Below are 15,753 nucleotides of genomic sequence, written 5' to 3'. Positions count from 1 at the left end.
ACCACAGTGGTGTGAGATGAAGATGAATCTGGTTGTGCCTCTGAGAGAGAGCTTGTGGGCTTCTGTATCTCCCAGAGTGCTCTTGGCTCTCAATCTCCCAGAGTGCTCTGTGGCCCTAAGAGCTTCTTGCTTATATGAGCTCTCTAAAGGTGTGAACACAATCATTGTTTCTATCAGCTCCACTTAGTACCTTGTTTCTTCTGGCCCATAACATCTCCTTGTAAGATCAGATCAATCATACTGAACCATGCTAAATTAGATAATTATTGTCTCTACCAACTCTAATGAGTTAACACTTTGTAAGGATTCCAACAGGGTTTGACTTCTTTATCTATAAAATGAGCTTAAAGCAGATGACTTCTAAGGGGGGAACAGGCATGCTGACAAATGTTTAACAACTGGCTCTCCGTGAAAAAAAAAAAAAAGGCATATGTGACACCTTTTTAAGTCTGATCTGCATTATTAACATTTTTTAAGTCTAGACAATCAACAAAACAATAAACCAAGCCTTGGTTTGAATCATTTGCTGATTCCTAAGATATAAATGTTTATATTGAAATTTTAACAATTGATTCTCAATTCTATATGAGCTGACTCTAGCACATCCCTGCTTCTAAGTTTAGTTTTTCAGCTCTAAAATCCAATGGTACTCCATCCTGATTCTGGATGTCATAAAATCTATTTAGAACACTAGACATGAACTTCTACTAAGCTGAGTTAATGACCTATGATCCTGAACTCAGTTACCACTTGTGTAAGATTCATTTCCATATCAAAAGTAGATTGTGATCCATTTTTAAAAAGCAGTTTAAATCACCATTTCCCCTTTACTGTCCTTTCCTCACCACTCTTCCTTTTTCTCTCATTTCCCACTATTCCTAATAAATGTACTAATTTCAGGAAGAACAAGGAGAGAATCACATATTGATTCTCACAGACACTAGTGAAGCATTCTTCTTGAACACTCTGTTGGCTTCTGTAGCATCAAATGTTTTAGAACATTCCATGTGCTTATTCAAGAATTGAAGGCAGCTATTTCTCATTTCCCTCTTCCCTCATGACGATCACCATAAGTGGGAATAGATCCACATCCACTAAAATAAAATTTGCTAAGTCATTTTACTTCCTAGATGCTAGATGCTAGGATTAAAAAAAGAAATGATACAATCTTTATCTTTAAGAACCTTACATTCTAGTAGGGAGAATGAGCAGAGAACACCAATAACTATGAAACCCATCATAACAGGATAAATGTTGGGGAGAGACACAAACAAAAAAGTTGAGGAAAAAAGATAACTTATACCTGGGGAAATCATGGGAAGAGATGTTTCACAAAAAGAGACAACATATGAAGGACTTGAAGGAAAAAAGAATTTCAGTGATTGAAAATGCATACATTATGTCCTTCACTCTGTAATTGAAATTAGTCAACAGTACTTGACATTTCCTACATATAACATCCTATCTCCATCTCCAGGTTTTTGGACTGACTAGTCCCCATCCATGGTACGTTCTCCTTTTCCATACTGAACTTGTTAATACTTTATCTCCCTTCAAGGCTATGCTCAACGGCACTTCCTATAACAGGCCTTTCCCATTTTCCCAGTAGTTGGTGCCCTCTAAAATTATTTTGTATTTATGCTGTATACATTTTTATTTACTTATTGCATGCATATCATTTTTACCCTTCCTCCTCCAAGTAGAATGTAAGCTCCTTGAAGGAACATACTGTTTTATTTTTGGTCTTGATAATCCTAGCACCTAGAACAGTACCTAGAATATAGTAGGTGCTTAATAAATGCATTTTAAATTGAATTTAATATAGGAAAGATCATTCCAAGGTTAGGGAAGATCATGGGCCAGAGCACAAAGGTATAAAAAGGGCAAAATGAGATAAAGTCCAATCTTGCTAGAATGTAGAGTGCCTGAAAGGTAGTGATATCTGATCATTTGGGAAAGGAAGACTAGTGGGTCTTGATTACCAAAGAGTTTGTATTTTTATGATAAAAACCAGAAATCTGTAGAAAAAAAGTAGTTACACTTGTGCATTATGAATATTATCTACCAGTGGAGTAAAGAATGTATTGACATGTGAAAAAGCTTGGAGGCTCAAAGACCAATTAGGAAACTAGTTCTAATGTAGGCCAGGTGTTAGGCATAATGCAAAAGGGTTTTGTGAGACCCATATCACTCCCAAATATGGCCTTAACCAAATTAAAATGAAATTCCTAAATATTGAATAAAAAATATAGGTGCTGCATTTTAAAAATTAAATCAGTGTGTACTCAGTAGAGGTCTTCATATATATAATTTAGTAGCCCTCCATTTCTATTTGAATTTGACACCACTGGTCTAAACAAAAAGGTAATATAAGCTGGACTTAGGCAATTTCAATAAGGATGAAAAGGAGGGAACAGATGAGAGAGATATCAAATGCATGAAATTAACAGAACTTTACAACTGACTTACTGTTGATGGATGAGGAAGAAAGGAAGAAATTAAATATCATTCTTAGGTTTCAAGCCTTAGTAACTAGCTAAAAGAAAGATGGTGACAAACACAGATAAAGAAGCAAAGAGGAGGAACAAATTTTAAAGGCAAAATTAAAATTCAATTTTACACATACTGAGTGTGAGGAAACAAGGCACAAAGGTGATAATGTTCAACTAACAGTTGGAAAAATAAAGCTTGGAAATCAAATAAGAGATCTGAACTCTGATTTGTGAATCAGAGGTATGATGATACAGACTTCACATTCATTTGTAGAGAAACTAGTAAATAGAGGGCTTAATTTTTGAGTCAGGAAGATGTGAGTTTGAATTCTGTCTCTTTTTAACTAAGAAACTGTAGCCAATCAAGTCTCTTAACATTTCTGAGCCTCAGGTTTCCTTTCTGCAAAATGTGAACAATACTTGTAGTACCTACCTCATAGAGTTATTGTGGAAATCAAATTAAATCATCTTTGTGCAACACTTTGAAGATGCTAGTATTATTATACAAACCAAGAGAGAGAATAGACAGAGAAAAATCAAGAATATAGTTTTAGGAGATGCCCATATTTACTAAGTATTAGGAAGAAGGAAAGACTTCTTCCTTCTTCAAAGGAGGAGAAATCAAGAAGATGGGGAAAATGAATGAATGAAAAAGCATTTATTATTTGCTAATTTTATAGAAAGCACTGTGAAAAATATTGGGGTTGCAAAGAGAAAATTAAGACAGTCCCTGCTTTTAAGGAGTTCACATTCTAACAGAAGAAACTACAATTCAGACAAAAAGGCCCAATCCTCCTTTGGGTGCAGTGGTGAGACAGATGGTAATACATCTTCTTTAGTGCTGTTTTCTTTGATAAAATATTATCTGTTGAAAGATTTGACAGTACTAAGAATGTTAGTGGTGATAACTTTCTTTTCTGATTCTTCTGTAGTTTTGACTACTGAAGAGACAATGGCTATCCCTACCAAAAAAAAAAAAAAAAAAAAAGGAGAGCCAAAAGAATAAACAGTCAAAAATTCAAAGGATAGAATGCCCATTAGTGGGTGGCCACAGTGTAAAAAGCTGAAAAGGAAGTCCAAGAAAATGAGAACTATCAAGAGGCTCTGAGACCTTTCTTCCTCTCCTCTTCCTCCTACAGGAGCCATCGCAGTACTCATCCAGGACTTCAGAATGAGGCAGAAAGATCCAAACCTATTAGGATGATCTTCCCCCTTGTTTAGGCACCTTGGTTCCCTCTACTGGCCTAGGCATTAGGGCAGCAACAATGAACATTCATCTGAGTGCTCTTTGAGATTCACTGTTCCCTGCCACATGCAGGCCCCAGAATTATGCTGCTCAGATGCACTGAAATCCCTCTCTGAGCTATTCCAAAAGACCTTTTTGGACATTTTCTTCAATGAACGTGTTATAAGTTTTACCTGAGGTTGAGAAACAGTGGTATGACAATATAATACTATTTTATATTTCCTTTAAGTTGTCTTTCTTTGAAGGCTGAATGTTCTTCTTTTTCCTAAAAATCAGAATCTGGCTCCCGAATCCAAAACAAAAAATTTCTAATTCTGCTTTACCTGACTTAAACTATGGTACATATCCTCTACAGAAATGGATGAAAAAGTAATTGGAACTTCCTTCCTGTCAATATTTGGTTGCAGCTAGGTGGAGAAGACTACTAATATATTTTGCAAAGGCCTGAGAACAATAATATAGACTTCATAATCCATGCTCCTATCACCATGTTTACTTCTATAAATGGGATTAGACTTTTTGCCAGGAAGCAGATTCAGAGCACAGATGTTACTGAGGCAAACAAACAGACATGGAAAATGGTAATTATCCAAAATGCATTATTCCATTACAGCATCTCACATGAAGTACTAAAGATTTGAGTAAATAGTAGTGAACATCCTTTTGAGGAATATTGAACATTCAGTTTTCACTTTTATGATATATTTCTCATCTGAGATGTATATATCTCATCAAATAATAGGTTTGATTATATGATTTCCCATCCAAGCATCAGGTTGTATGATTCTATATGATTAATATTTAAAAAGGAAAGTTGAAAGGAAACCCTGACTAGTTTTGTGAGAAAGATTCAGAATTTAGTGGAAGGGAGAGTCTGGGACTCAGGCCTAGAAATAATAAAGGATTTTTGTTCCTCTGGAAATAGAGGAAGTTGACACATGATAAAGTTAATCAATTGAGTTAAAAGAATACATTTTCACAGTAGTGAAAACCCTAATGCCCAAACACATTCCCTACTTTCTAGATACTGAGTTAGGATTGTAGGAATCAAAGATTTAGGGTCAGATCTTACATTTAAGAATGACTGTGCCAGTACTGACAAAATTTTTTAAAAGTACATTTTTGAGGCAATCCAAAAAAAAAAAAAAAAAAGAACCTACTAGTGAGAATCCAGACTATGGAAAAGACAAGAGTTCAACTTTTGCAAATCTAACTCAAGCAAAGTCCAATATCTTCGACCCGTAAGAGCTATTCTGCAAAATATGCTTCCCCTACAAAAAAAAATGAACTGGATGCATCTGAAAAGCACCTTCTGATCTCTGCTTCACTGAACATTTGATACAAACTTCTCTGGGAGGTTTATTCCATGAAGAGAGTGTGTGAGGGGAAAACATGGTCCTGAGCTCTAAAAAGTTAAAAGGTTAAAAAATAACCCTTCTTTCTGCATCCATCCTTAGAATTGCACTTTCCAGTAGCCTAGTTTCTCTTTCCTGGTAGATCTAATCCTAATTAAAAATAAATTACATGCTGTATAGAACTTGAAATGGAAAAGATAATCCTATTACATATGAGAATATATCCTGATTCTTTCCCCCTCTAAACTGTGGGAGATATCAGATCAAGCTGAGCCACCCATTGTCGAGTCTTTGAAAACTTTCCTATAGATCTAATCCATCACGTGACACCCATGTCAATCTCACTGTCTGCACGCGAGTTTCACAATGCTGGTATTAGGCTGAGTCAGAGAAATCCAGCTTTTCTGAGCCCACAACATTTGCATTCCGAGAAAATGCCAACCATTGTGGGCCATGTTTGTTCTCATGATTGCAGAGACAGTTGTCTGCTAAGTTGCTAAGATAAAGAAAAAGGGGCTCCTTTGAGGCTGCCCAAGCCTTTTGGTATGATAACAAGGCGATTTGAGCAGCTTTTGTAGAGCCAGATCAGCGTCGGGCGAACTTTTTTTTTTTTTTTTTTTTAACCCTGCTCCTTCCTCTTCGGGGATTTGATCTGGGCGCTGATGCGCTATTTTAAATCCTATTTCCATAATCTGACTGCTACAGCCAGCAGGGCTGGAGAATACTGGCAATCCGCAGGCACCCGAGCTCACTTCGCTCGCGTGCCATCACACCTCTCGTGGTAATTACTTTTAAAAGGGATCTTAAGCACTCATTACAGACCTGGGCTGGGGGTGGGGAGGTGGGAGGGGGCTTCTTGGCACTGCTCCGGTGGCTGCTGCTTCCATAGCGATGAAAGACCTGACGGAGTAGAAAATGAAAGAGGAAGCCCGCTACCTACATTTATTATTTCCTTCCTCGTCTCTTTCCCTCAAGCTATTCCCTCCTTCATCTATCAGCCCTTCTCTCTCTCTTTCCCTTTCCCTCTCGTTGTCAGCCTGACCTTCCGCCTCATAAGCAAATCAAACGCATACAGTCTTTAAAACTGCGTAACCCAAGCCCTGAGACCCATGACTCACAAAGAGAAAGTAGCTTGACTTTGGAACAGGATGTTCCAATTCTCTAAGGTAGAGAAAGAACACAAAAATAAACAGCGATACGCAATTTCCCCCGGGTCTTTTTATGTTTAGGATGTAATAGGTTGGTGTAATAGGTTGTTTCCCATCCAAAACCCGTGGACACACACTGACAACGTGGGGAGGTTTTCCGAGAGGAGAACTGAGCAACTAGAAATGCTGCTTATCGCTCAAAAGAATTCATGCCGCTACCAGCTGAGATTTGGGCAGATGTTAATACTCAGGGTAGCAGCTGGAGTCACCTTTCCCCGATTCAATGACAGATAAGATTTTGGCACGGAGCATTCAGTTCACATCTTCCTCGACTTCTCTTGGCAGTTAAGCTCTCTAGGTGCCTGACATTTTCCTTGTCACCTCTGGCAACAAATTCGCTGTCCGCAGGGGTTGAGTTCCGAACTGATAGCAGTCAGTGGCTTTCGAGAAAGGGGGAAGGGTGGGTTGTGGAAACGTAGTGGGTGTCTAGAGTAGGAATTGGATCAGTGAAAGTTTCTTTCCAGAACCCTAAAGAGGATTGAAAAAAAGGCAAAATTACTTTGCCTGCACATAGGATTCCTTCCTAATGGAGAGAAAGATGTTACTAGGCAGTTGTGGGGAAAGGTGGAAAATAACCACAAGGACGGCGTTCATGGAAAGAAGTCACCTAATTGCCCTGAAGTTTTGGATACATTCCATTGTGTCCCAATTTTCCAGTACTGAAGATAACTTGCCTCATTTTTTTTTTTAAGCAAAAAGGGAGATGAGAAGGGGTAAGTAGGCCTCAGGGCACCAAAGAAAAGTTATGCAACTTATACTTTATGAGGTTCTCTTTTTCTCTAAATATGGGACTTTTGCAGTTTATTCAAATGTCAGATAATTACCACACTGTTCTTTCTCCCCTCTCCCTCTATAGACTACTTATGTGGGCAACATCTAAGCAAATACAATTATGAAAACCTGGGAAAGTCATTCAGACATTCAAGTCATTCAGATTCTTTATAAAAATCAAGGATTATTAGTTAACTATTTCAGAATATATATCAGAATTTCAATAGAATCTACATAACAAGTTCGTAGTCCTATACTTGTTCTTTCTTTCCTTTGTTTATTTTATTTGATTGCCTCAAGAGGGATGTATTTGTAATCAGTCTATAGTCACCTTCAGTACAGTCACCCTGAACATCAGAAATTTTTTTAAGAAAAAAAGGAAAAGTATCCAATGTACTTCATATATTAGTAATGTTACTGTATCCCTCTGGATCAAGGAGCAGTAAAACTTAATGATTCACTCTGCTCTGTCTTCTTACTTTTGTAGGCAGATGGTTGAGTCCCCTAAGGTTCGTGCCAGGTTTCAACCTCACGCTGTTATTTTGTTCTTCTGAAACGAGACTAATGTTGCTTCCCAGAGAGGCCCTATTAGGACAAAAAGAAAATCCTCTAACTAGGCGTAACAGGGCATCAGGAGGGATAGGTCTCTAAATGTACTTTAATAGGAGCTGGGCATTGTGTGTGATTCAGCGCCCATCATCGTTTAGTCAAAGAGTTATGGCAGTGATTGGGAATGAATAGAGACACATAATGGATACATGTGGCGTTTGCTCATTATATTCAACTTAGTCCAACTCTGCTGTGGAAACTGTTCAACTTTCTTTCCCTTTCCCTTCTCATACTGAAATAATACAGACATTGGTGCCTCAAATGGGATAGCCTGCCATGCTATTATATTTCTACGGCTAACGAGAGCTTCATAAGCCTTTGATACAGTCTGATCTTTGAAACCTTTCCAAATATCCACAAGCTTATGCTAAATCCTATTTGGACCTTTCCCCCCTCCCTTGACTGCTAGCGCCCACGGCTTAAAGAAAGCCATTTGGACAGTGACATGAATACTAAAATATCCCAGGAATATTTTTTGAAAGACAAATCACTTCTCTGATCGCTAGATTTCACATGAGTAAAACACAATTAGGGACTCAAATTTGAATAAAATCAATTTCCAGTTATCCTTCCGATTCCCTGGTAAGTGGGAAGGGCTAATCAGATCACTATTGACGAGAAGAAAAAAGAAACCAATATCTCAAAAGCCAGGGAAAGTATATATTGAGAGAGGTCAGTGGATGTATGCATATATAAGAATTGTAGTAAATACAAACTAGAGTTGGGGGGGGGACCAAGATTAGGTAGTAGTGAGCGACTAGTTCAAATCTCCTGATACTTGCACTCAAGGCACCTGTTCAGCAGCAGGGTGCTTGAGTGGCACAATTAACAAAACACTCAGCTTATTTTACTCCACGCTCCCAGTGCCAACTCATCTGCGGATTGCTCTCAAAAATTTTTCTGAAAAAGAGTTAAAGAAAACAAAGAAAAGATTCCCTAATTTTCCTTTCTTGTTTTCCTCTCTAAGCCTTTCCACATTAAAGGGATTTTCTGAGAGGCATTCAGGAGAACAGTGTGAAAGGGACGCTTGTCATTGGCTGTAAAGCTCAGTCAATTTGCATATCCGCGTCTACTAAAGGCAAGATCTTGCAGCTCGGCTCTGAAGCCAGAGAAGCAGGAGCGGGGCGGGAGGGAGGGTCCATCGGCATCTCTAGAGCTAGAAGGACTCAAGCTGCAGACCGCACGCTCCATTTCGTAAGAGAATTCGAGCAAAGCATGTTCACGGAGCCTGACGAGCGAAAGGCTTTAAATTGAGAAATAAAAATATATAGTAACTGCAAGAAGACTTGCCCCTAGCCTTTCAAAAAAGCAAATCGGAGCAGGTGGCATGACTCCTGTCAGGCAAGGGGGCAGCCCCTACCTTTTTTCTTTGCAGTTTTTCTGCCTTTGCTTGCTATTCTCACTAACTCTGAGCAAAACAGTGAGATATAGCACTTTTGAAGAGGATGTCCCAGGTACAGTTATAGGTACATTGGCTGAAGATATGCATATGAAAGCATCCGGAGAAATGAGTTTCCGTCTGATGAAGCAGTTCAACAGCTCTCTGATTCGGGTGAGAGAAGCTGACGGACAGCTGACCGTCGGGGAGAACGGTATTGACCGAGAGCAGCTTTGCCGGCAGTCCCCACAGTGTATCCTGGCTTTCGACGTGGTCAGCTTCTCCCAGGAACAGTTCCGGCTGGTGCACGTGGAGGTGGAGGTGAGAGATATCAATGACCACTCGCCCCGCTTTCCCCGCTCCCAGATCCCTGTGGAAGTGTCAGAGAGTGCGGCTGTGGGCACCCGCATCCCCTTGGAGGTAGCGGTGGACGAGGATGTGGGTTCCAACGCCCTCCAGAGCCTGCGCCTGACCGAGCCACATAGCCCCTTCCGTGTGGAGCTGCAGACGCGGGCGGACGGCGCTAAATGCGCTGACCTAGTGCTACTGCAAGAACTGGACCGTGAGAGCCAAGCTACCTACAGCTTAGAGCTAGTGGCCCAGGACGGGGGACGCCCTCCACGCTCCGCCACAGCAGCCCTCAGCGTTAGGGTGCTGGATGCCAATGACCACAGTCCAGCCTTCCCGCAGGGCGCTGTCACCGAGGTGGAGCTGGCGGAGGACGCACCCGTGGGTTCCCTGCTACTCGACCTAGACGCCGCAGACCCGGACGAGGGTCCCAACGGTGATGTAGTGTTCTCTTTTGGTAGCCGGACCCCACCTGAGGCTCGGCGCCTCTTCCGCTTGGACCCGCGCTCAGGCCGCCTCACGCTAGCTGGACCTGTGGATTATGAGCGGAAGGAGACCTACGAATTGGACGTGAGGGCTCAAGATAGAGGGCCAGGGCCCCGCTCTGCCACCTGCAAGGTCATTGTGCGCATCCGCGACGTGAATGACAACGCGCCAGACATTTCCATCACCCCTCTGGCGGTAGCCACGGCCGCGGTCCACGACCCCCCTGGCTCCCACACGGCTGCCTCCTTCGCAGCCCCAGTCTCGGCCTCCTCTGCAGGGCCTGGAGGATCGGAGTCTGGGGTAGCCTCGATTATTCCGGAGGGGGCGGCGCGAGAGAGCCTCGTGGCACTGGTCAGCACCTCGGACAGGGACTCAGGAGCTAATGGGCAAGTGCGATGCGCCCTCTATGGACACGAGCACTTCCGACTGCAGCCGGCCTACGCGGGCAGCTATCTAGTGGTGACGGCGGCGCCCCTGGACCGCGAGCGGATCGCCGAGTACAACTTGACCCTGGTGGCCGAGGACCGCGGCTCCCCTCCGCTGCGCACTGTGAGACCCTACACGGTGCGTGTGGGAGACGAGAACGACAACGCTCCGCTCTTCTCCCGCCCTGTCTATGAGGTGTCAGTGCGAGAGAATAATCCCCCGGGCGCTTACCTCGCCACTGTAGCAGCCCGAGACCCGGACCTGGGCCGCAATGGCAAGGTGACCTATCGGTTATTAGAGGCCGAAGTGGGTCGGGGTGGGGAGGCCGTATCCACTTATGTGTCAGTGGATCCATCCACAGGGGCTATCTACGCTCTGAGGAGCTTCGACTACGAGGTGTTGCGCCAGCTGGACGTGCGTATCCAGGCCAGTGACGGCGGCTCCCCGCAGCTCTCGAGCACCACGCTAGTGCAAGTGAGGGTTCTGGACCAGAACGACCACGCACCAGTTCTTGTTCATCCCACGCCGGCCAATGGCTCCCTGGAAGTAGCTGTGCCGGGGCGCACAGCCCGAGACACTGCTGTGGCGCGCGTGCAGGCCCGGGACGCAGACGAGGGGGCCAACGGAGAGCTGACCTTCTCCCTGTTGCAACAGGAACCCCGAGAGGCTTTCTCCATAAGCCGCCGGTCAGGGGAGATAGTGCTCACTGGGGATCTGTCCCAGGACCCCCCGGGTCGCGTGTTCCGCGGTCTGTTAACAGTATCGGACTCTGGTCACCCTCCACTTTCCACCACCGCCACTGTTAGCTTCGTGGTGACGGCGGGAGGTGGTACCGGGTCGTCCCTGCCAGCAGCAGCTGGAGGCCCCGAGCGCTCCCGTCCCCCGGGATCCAGACTCGGGGGCACGGGGTCAATGCAATGGGACACCCCCCTTATCGTGATCATTGTGTTAGCGGGGAGCTGCACACTCCTGCTGGCTGCCATCATCACCATCGCCACCACCTGTAACCGCCGCAAAAAAGAAGTGCGCAAAGGTGGGCCACGCAGGGAGGAGAGGCCTGGTAGTGCCAGCGGTGGACCTTCGTCCCCGAGCTCCCCGGAGGACCGAAGTCTGGGACCCAGCTCTCGGGCCAACATGTTCGACGTGCTTGCTTTCCCCACGGGCAGCAGCAGCAACAAAGCGCCCTTCGGAGGTTCCACAGCGGAAAGCTCCCAGACTGCGGTTGCTGCCACTGAAGTTCCAGGGACCGAGGGCGGCGGCGGAGCCAGGGAAAATGCCTGTCATTACGAAGGACAGAAGCGGCTCCGGGGCGCACATGCTGAGGTTAGGCGTCCCATTCGGGTACTTGCCTGTAAGGGTTTTGGAGAGGGTAGGATTGGGGAGAGGAGAGATGGTAAAAGGAGGTAGGAATGGGGTGGCTGGTAGCTCTTAAAAAATGCCTGAATCTTTTCATTCCTTTCTAAACCCTTTCGACCCTTTTCCCCCCTCTAGCCCTACAACAACTCCCCTAGTTATGGAAAGGAACCGGCGCCTCCTGTGGCCATTTGGAAAGGTCACTCTTTCAACACCATATCTGGTCGGGAAGCCGAGAAATTCAGCGGCAAAGATAGTGGCAAGGGCGACAGTGATTTCAATGACAGCGATTCTGACATCAGTGGAGACGCCCTGAAAAAGGATCTCATCAACCACATGCAGAGTGGTAAGATTCCGTATGATTTTCGTAGCCACGGGGGGCTTCTCAAAACTCATACTGGGTGTTTTTCTTTTTTAAACCTCTTTTTTCCTTTCTTTTCCTCCTTTTTCTTAAAAAAAAAAAGTATTCATTGGATCATAGCTTGAGAGCTGAGAGAAAGACCATTAGAGATGTACATTCAAAGGCAATTTGGGCCAATTCCTTCAATTTAGGGGGGATGAGGTGACTTTCACAGGTCATACAGGAAGTTGCCAAGCTAGGATTTGAACCCAAGCCTTATGACTACAAATATGATATTCTTGCACTCCCTACGTGTCTTAACCATAAATTATCATCTTAACATTAATTTTTGAAAGGAGGTATTCAAAAATTAATCAGTCATTCTTTTAGGCAGAAGATTATGGTTAGTCTCTCAGCATAGATTTCTTTAACAAGAAACAACACTTCTTGTCTGGGGAAAATCTATTGATGGCCTCTAGTTTTAAAGTTCCCTTTGAAAGGTACAGGAGAGATCCATAATATTATTGTTATTTCATGAAAATATCTTTAATCAGTCTCAAAATGTTTCAAGTCATATTTTAAATATACTCAAGAAATAAATGAATCAGCAAGTATTTTAAGTGCCTACTATGGTCTAGGTACTATTTGGTGGTATAGAACTACCAAAAAAAAAAAAAAAAAAGGAAGACATTCTAATGAGACTTACAATAAATAAGTGCAAAACTACATGCAGAAAGATATGAAATAAACAAATGTAAATATATACAAAGACATTAAACATAATATATTTGGGGGAGGACACTAGCAATTGGTTGGGGGAAGGAGGTGGAGATCAGGGAAATCTGCTTCATGTACAAAATAGTGCCTGAGTTATGATCTTAAAGGAAGAGAGGAGGAAGTGCATTCCAGGAAAGGAGGGGGTGGAATGCCATTGTAAAGGGACAGAGATAGAAGAGGGTGTAGCTAAGTGAAGAACAGAGAGGAAAGTGTGTATATTTAATTAGTCTGAAAAGAGATGGAGTTATTTAAGATTTGAAGATAAAAACAAAGAAATTTACATTTGATCCTAGAAGCAAAAGGAGTCACTGGAGTGATTTGAATAGGGGAGTCATATGATCAAGTCTGCTTAAATAATATTTCTTTGATAGTGTGTAGGAGTGAAAAAATATAAGTGTATATGTATAACCATAATCTTCATATTTTCTTTTTTTGTTTTTTTCCTCCTAGGATTATGGGCTTGTACTGCTGAGTGTAAGATCCTAGGTCACTCAGACCGATGCTGGAGCCCATCCTGTGGTCGAACCAATGCTCACCCTTCTCCTCATCCATCAGCTCAGCTATCAACCTTCTGTAAGAGTACCTCCCTGCCTAGGGATCCTCTTCGACGGGACAACTATTACCAGGCTCAGCTACCTAAGACAGTAGGGTTACAGAGTGTCTATGAAAAAGTATTGCACAGAGACTATGACAGGACAATCACTTTGCTTTCCCCACCCCGCCCAGGGAGACTCCCAGACCTGCAAGAAATTGGAGTACCCCTCTACCAACCCCCTCCTGCTAGGTACCTGCCCCCTCAGTCAGGGACCAATGACAATGTTTAACCCCACACTGCATGTATTCACACATATACAGGTCACTCCAAAAGCCCCTAAGTTATTGGCTGGTTTCAGTGTTGTATATATAAATATGCAAGATGTGCCTTAAAATGAAGTTGTTGGAAAATATTTCCAATCACGTCAGTACTGTTTGGTATTTGCAAACAAAAAAAAATGTAGTTAATGTAATTTTTATGAAATGTGCAGTATTTAATTTTTTTTTACCATGCTTTAGATTTTAGTTCCCTTGCAGCTTGTCATTTTCTTAGTGTTTTTAACCTGTACATTGTGTAATGTAATGTTTGTACATAATGAAATTTTGTTCTATTTTTATATAATAAAAGCTAAAACTGGAAGTTATTGCCAAAGGAACTGTCTGTAAGACACAAAAATCTCAATATGTTAGAATCACTTACTAGAACTTTTATCTTTCACCTTAAACAATCTAGTGTTTGTGAAGTTTGCCTTGCCAACTGTGACTTGTATACCTTGAGACTGTGGTAGATTTCAAGTTCAATGTTATTTAATTACATTTGGTTTTCTGTAAACCGTGTCACTTATAAGCACACTAATAAAGGATTCGTCATGTGTTTAAGGACTTTGCTATTGAATTTGGGTTTAAGTTCATAGTTCTAAGTTAAGTTCTTTAAATGTAAAGAGCCCCAAAAGTCTAGTCCAACCCCCTCATTTTATGTTGAGTAAACTGAGGTCTAGAGCAGGTAAGTGACCTCCTCAAAGGCATACAAGTAGTAAATAGCAGATCCAAGATTTTAACCTAGATTCTTTTGGCTCCAGAACCAGCACTCTTTCAAAAATACCATATGCCTCCCAATTTCTTGTACTTTGGTATTTATAAATAACATAGAGAAATATACAAGTTTTTTTTAAGCACAGATTATTTTTTTGAGATTAATGTCAATCTTTCAACAGTCAGATTTTGAAAATTAAAACATCTCCTCCCTAGAATAAAAAAAACTATTGTTTTAATATGAATAAATACATATGTATAGATATGTATATACACATGTATATATATATATGTATATATATTATATACATATTTGTGCATATTCATTTATGCCAGGCGCTTCATAAAATCCCTATGTTAAAGGTAGAGAAGGTGGTCTGGAGAAGAAAAACTACTCAGAAGATATGACTAAAAGAAGAAACTGAATTTTCCCTAGAAATTGTACTATTCCTTTTCTAATCAATGATTTCTAAATGTTGGAGAAAGATTCATGTCTTTGTCCTATATAACATTTGCTTATCTTCCTTGAACACTTGAAAGGAACAAATAAGTGAGAATACATACACACCCGAAAAAACAATTTTTTTTTGCATTTAGTGAGATATTATTATTGAAGATCTTATAAAATGCTTTGTGCTAATTTATCATTAATTATGACTAGTAACAGTATAATAAATAGAAACTATCACTTGGAGCTTCCTATAGAAATCATTATGTAAATATGACTTCTCCTGAGCCTAGCAGAAGCATATGCACACAAGAGCTCTTAACTATTCACCAACTTTACACAGTTCAGCTGCAGGTAACTAAACTTTGCACTAGACAGACAGAGTCTTGCCTGTCTTTAAATAAACTGTCTAATGGAAGTTCCAACTAGATTCTAAAATTGTAACATGGCCTAGCAGCTAAAGAAAGAACCTGCATTTTCCAAATTAAGGGATAGGATAAGCTTTAAGTTTAAAATTCATTCCTTTGAGGCAAGTTCCTTTTCTTCCCTGGTAATAGGTCTTGGTGATTCAGGTTCAGAATGCCTACTAAAGATAGTAGAAGCTTCTATTAAAAAAAAAAGTAGAGCTAGGCATGAATGTACTTAAACTGTGCTCTAACGTCTTCCAATATGGGAAAGTATATATCTAGGCAGGAAAGAAAGAAAGAAAGAAAGAAAGAAAGAAAGAAAGAAAGAAAGAAAGAAAGAAGAAAGAAAGAAAGAAAGAAAGAAAGAAAGAAAGAAAGAAAGAAAGAAAGAAAGAGAAGAAAGAAAGAAAGAAAGAAAGAAAGAAAGAGAGGGAGGAAGGAGGGAAGGAAGGGAGGAAGGGAGGAAGGGAGGAAGGGAGGAAGGGAAGAAGGGAGGAAGGAAGGAAGGAAGGAAGGGAGGAAGGAAGGAAGAAGGGAGGAAGG

At 41.8% G+C, this 15,753-nt stretch overlaps 1 protein-coding gene across 1 annotated transcript; it reads left to right on the top strand.

Moving 5' to 3' along the window:
• Positions 1 to 8,801: 8,801 nt before the first annotated feature.
• On the top strand, positions 8,802 to 14,202 carry LOC127553282 (protocadherin-8-like). The gene is made up of 3 exons (XM_051983884.1): positions 8,802 to 11,642; positions 11,811 to 12,018; positions 13,240 to 14,202. Exons 1-3 carry the CDS (start codon positions 9,009 to 9,011, stop codon positions 13,611 to 13,613), a joined length of 3,216 nt encoding a protein of 1,071 aa, XP_051839844.1. The 5' UTR covers positions 8,802 to 9,008; the 3' UTR covers positions 13,614 to 14,202.
• The last annotated feature ends 1,551 nt before the right edge of the window (positions 14,203 to 15,753 follow it).

Source organism: Antechinus flavipes, chromosome 3, assembly GCF_016432865.1.
Source record: "Antechinus flavipes isolate AdamAnt ecotype Samford, QLD, Australia chromosome 3, AdamAnt_v2, whole genome shotgun sequence".
In the NCBI taxonomy this organism is placed as follows: Eukaryota; Metazoa; Chordata; class Mammalia; order Dasyuromorphia; family Dasyuridae; genus Antechinus; species Antechinus flavipes.
This window is presented reverse-complemented; position numbering and strand designations above follow the sequence as displayed.

Bases quoted from the DNA above. Each gene is read 5' to 3' on its own strand.
- LOC127553282 (XM_051983884.1), top strand. From the start codon at position 9,009: ATGACTCCTGTCAGGCAAGGGGGCAGCCCCTACCTTTTTTCTTTGCAG. The intron at 11,643-11,810 runs GTTAGGCGTCCC...TCCCCCCTCTAG, and splicing joins TCCGGGGCGCACATGCTGAG to CCCTACAACAACTCCCCTAG. The intron at 12,019-13,239 runs GTAAGATTCCGT...TTTTCCTCCTAG, and splicing joins CATCAACCACATGCAGAGTG to GATTATGGGCTTGTACTGCT.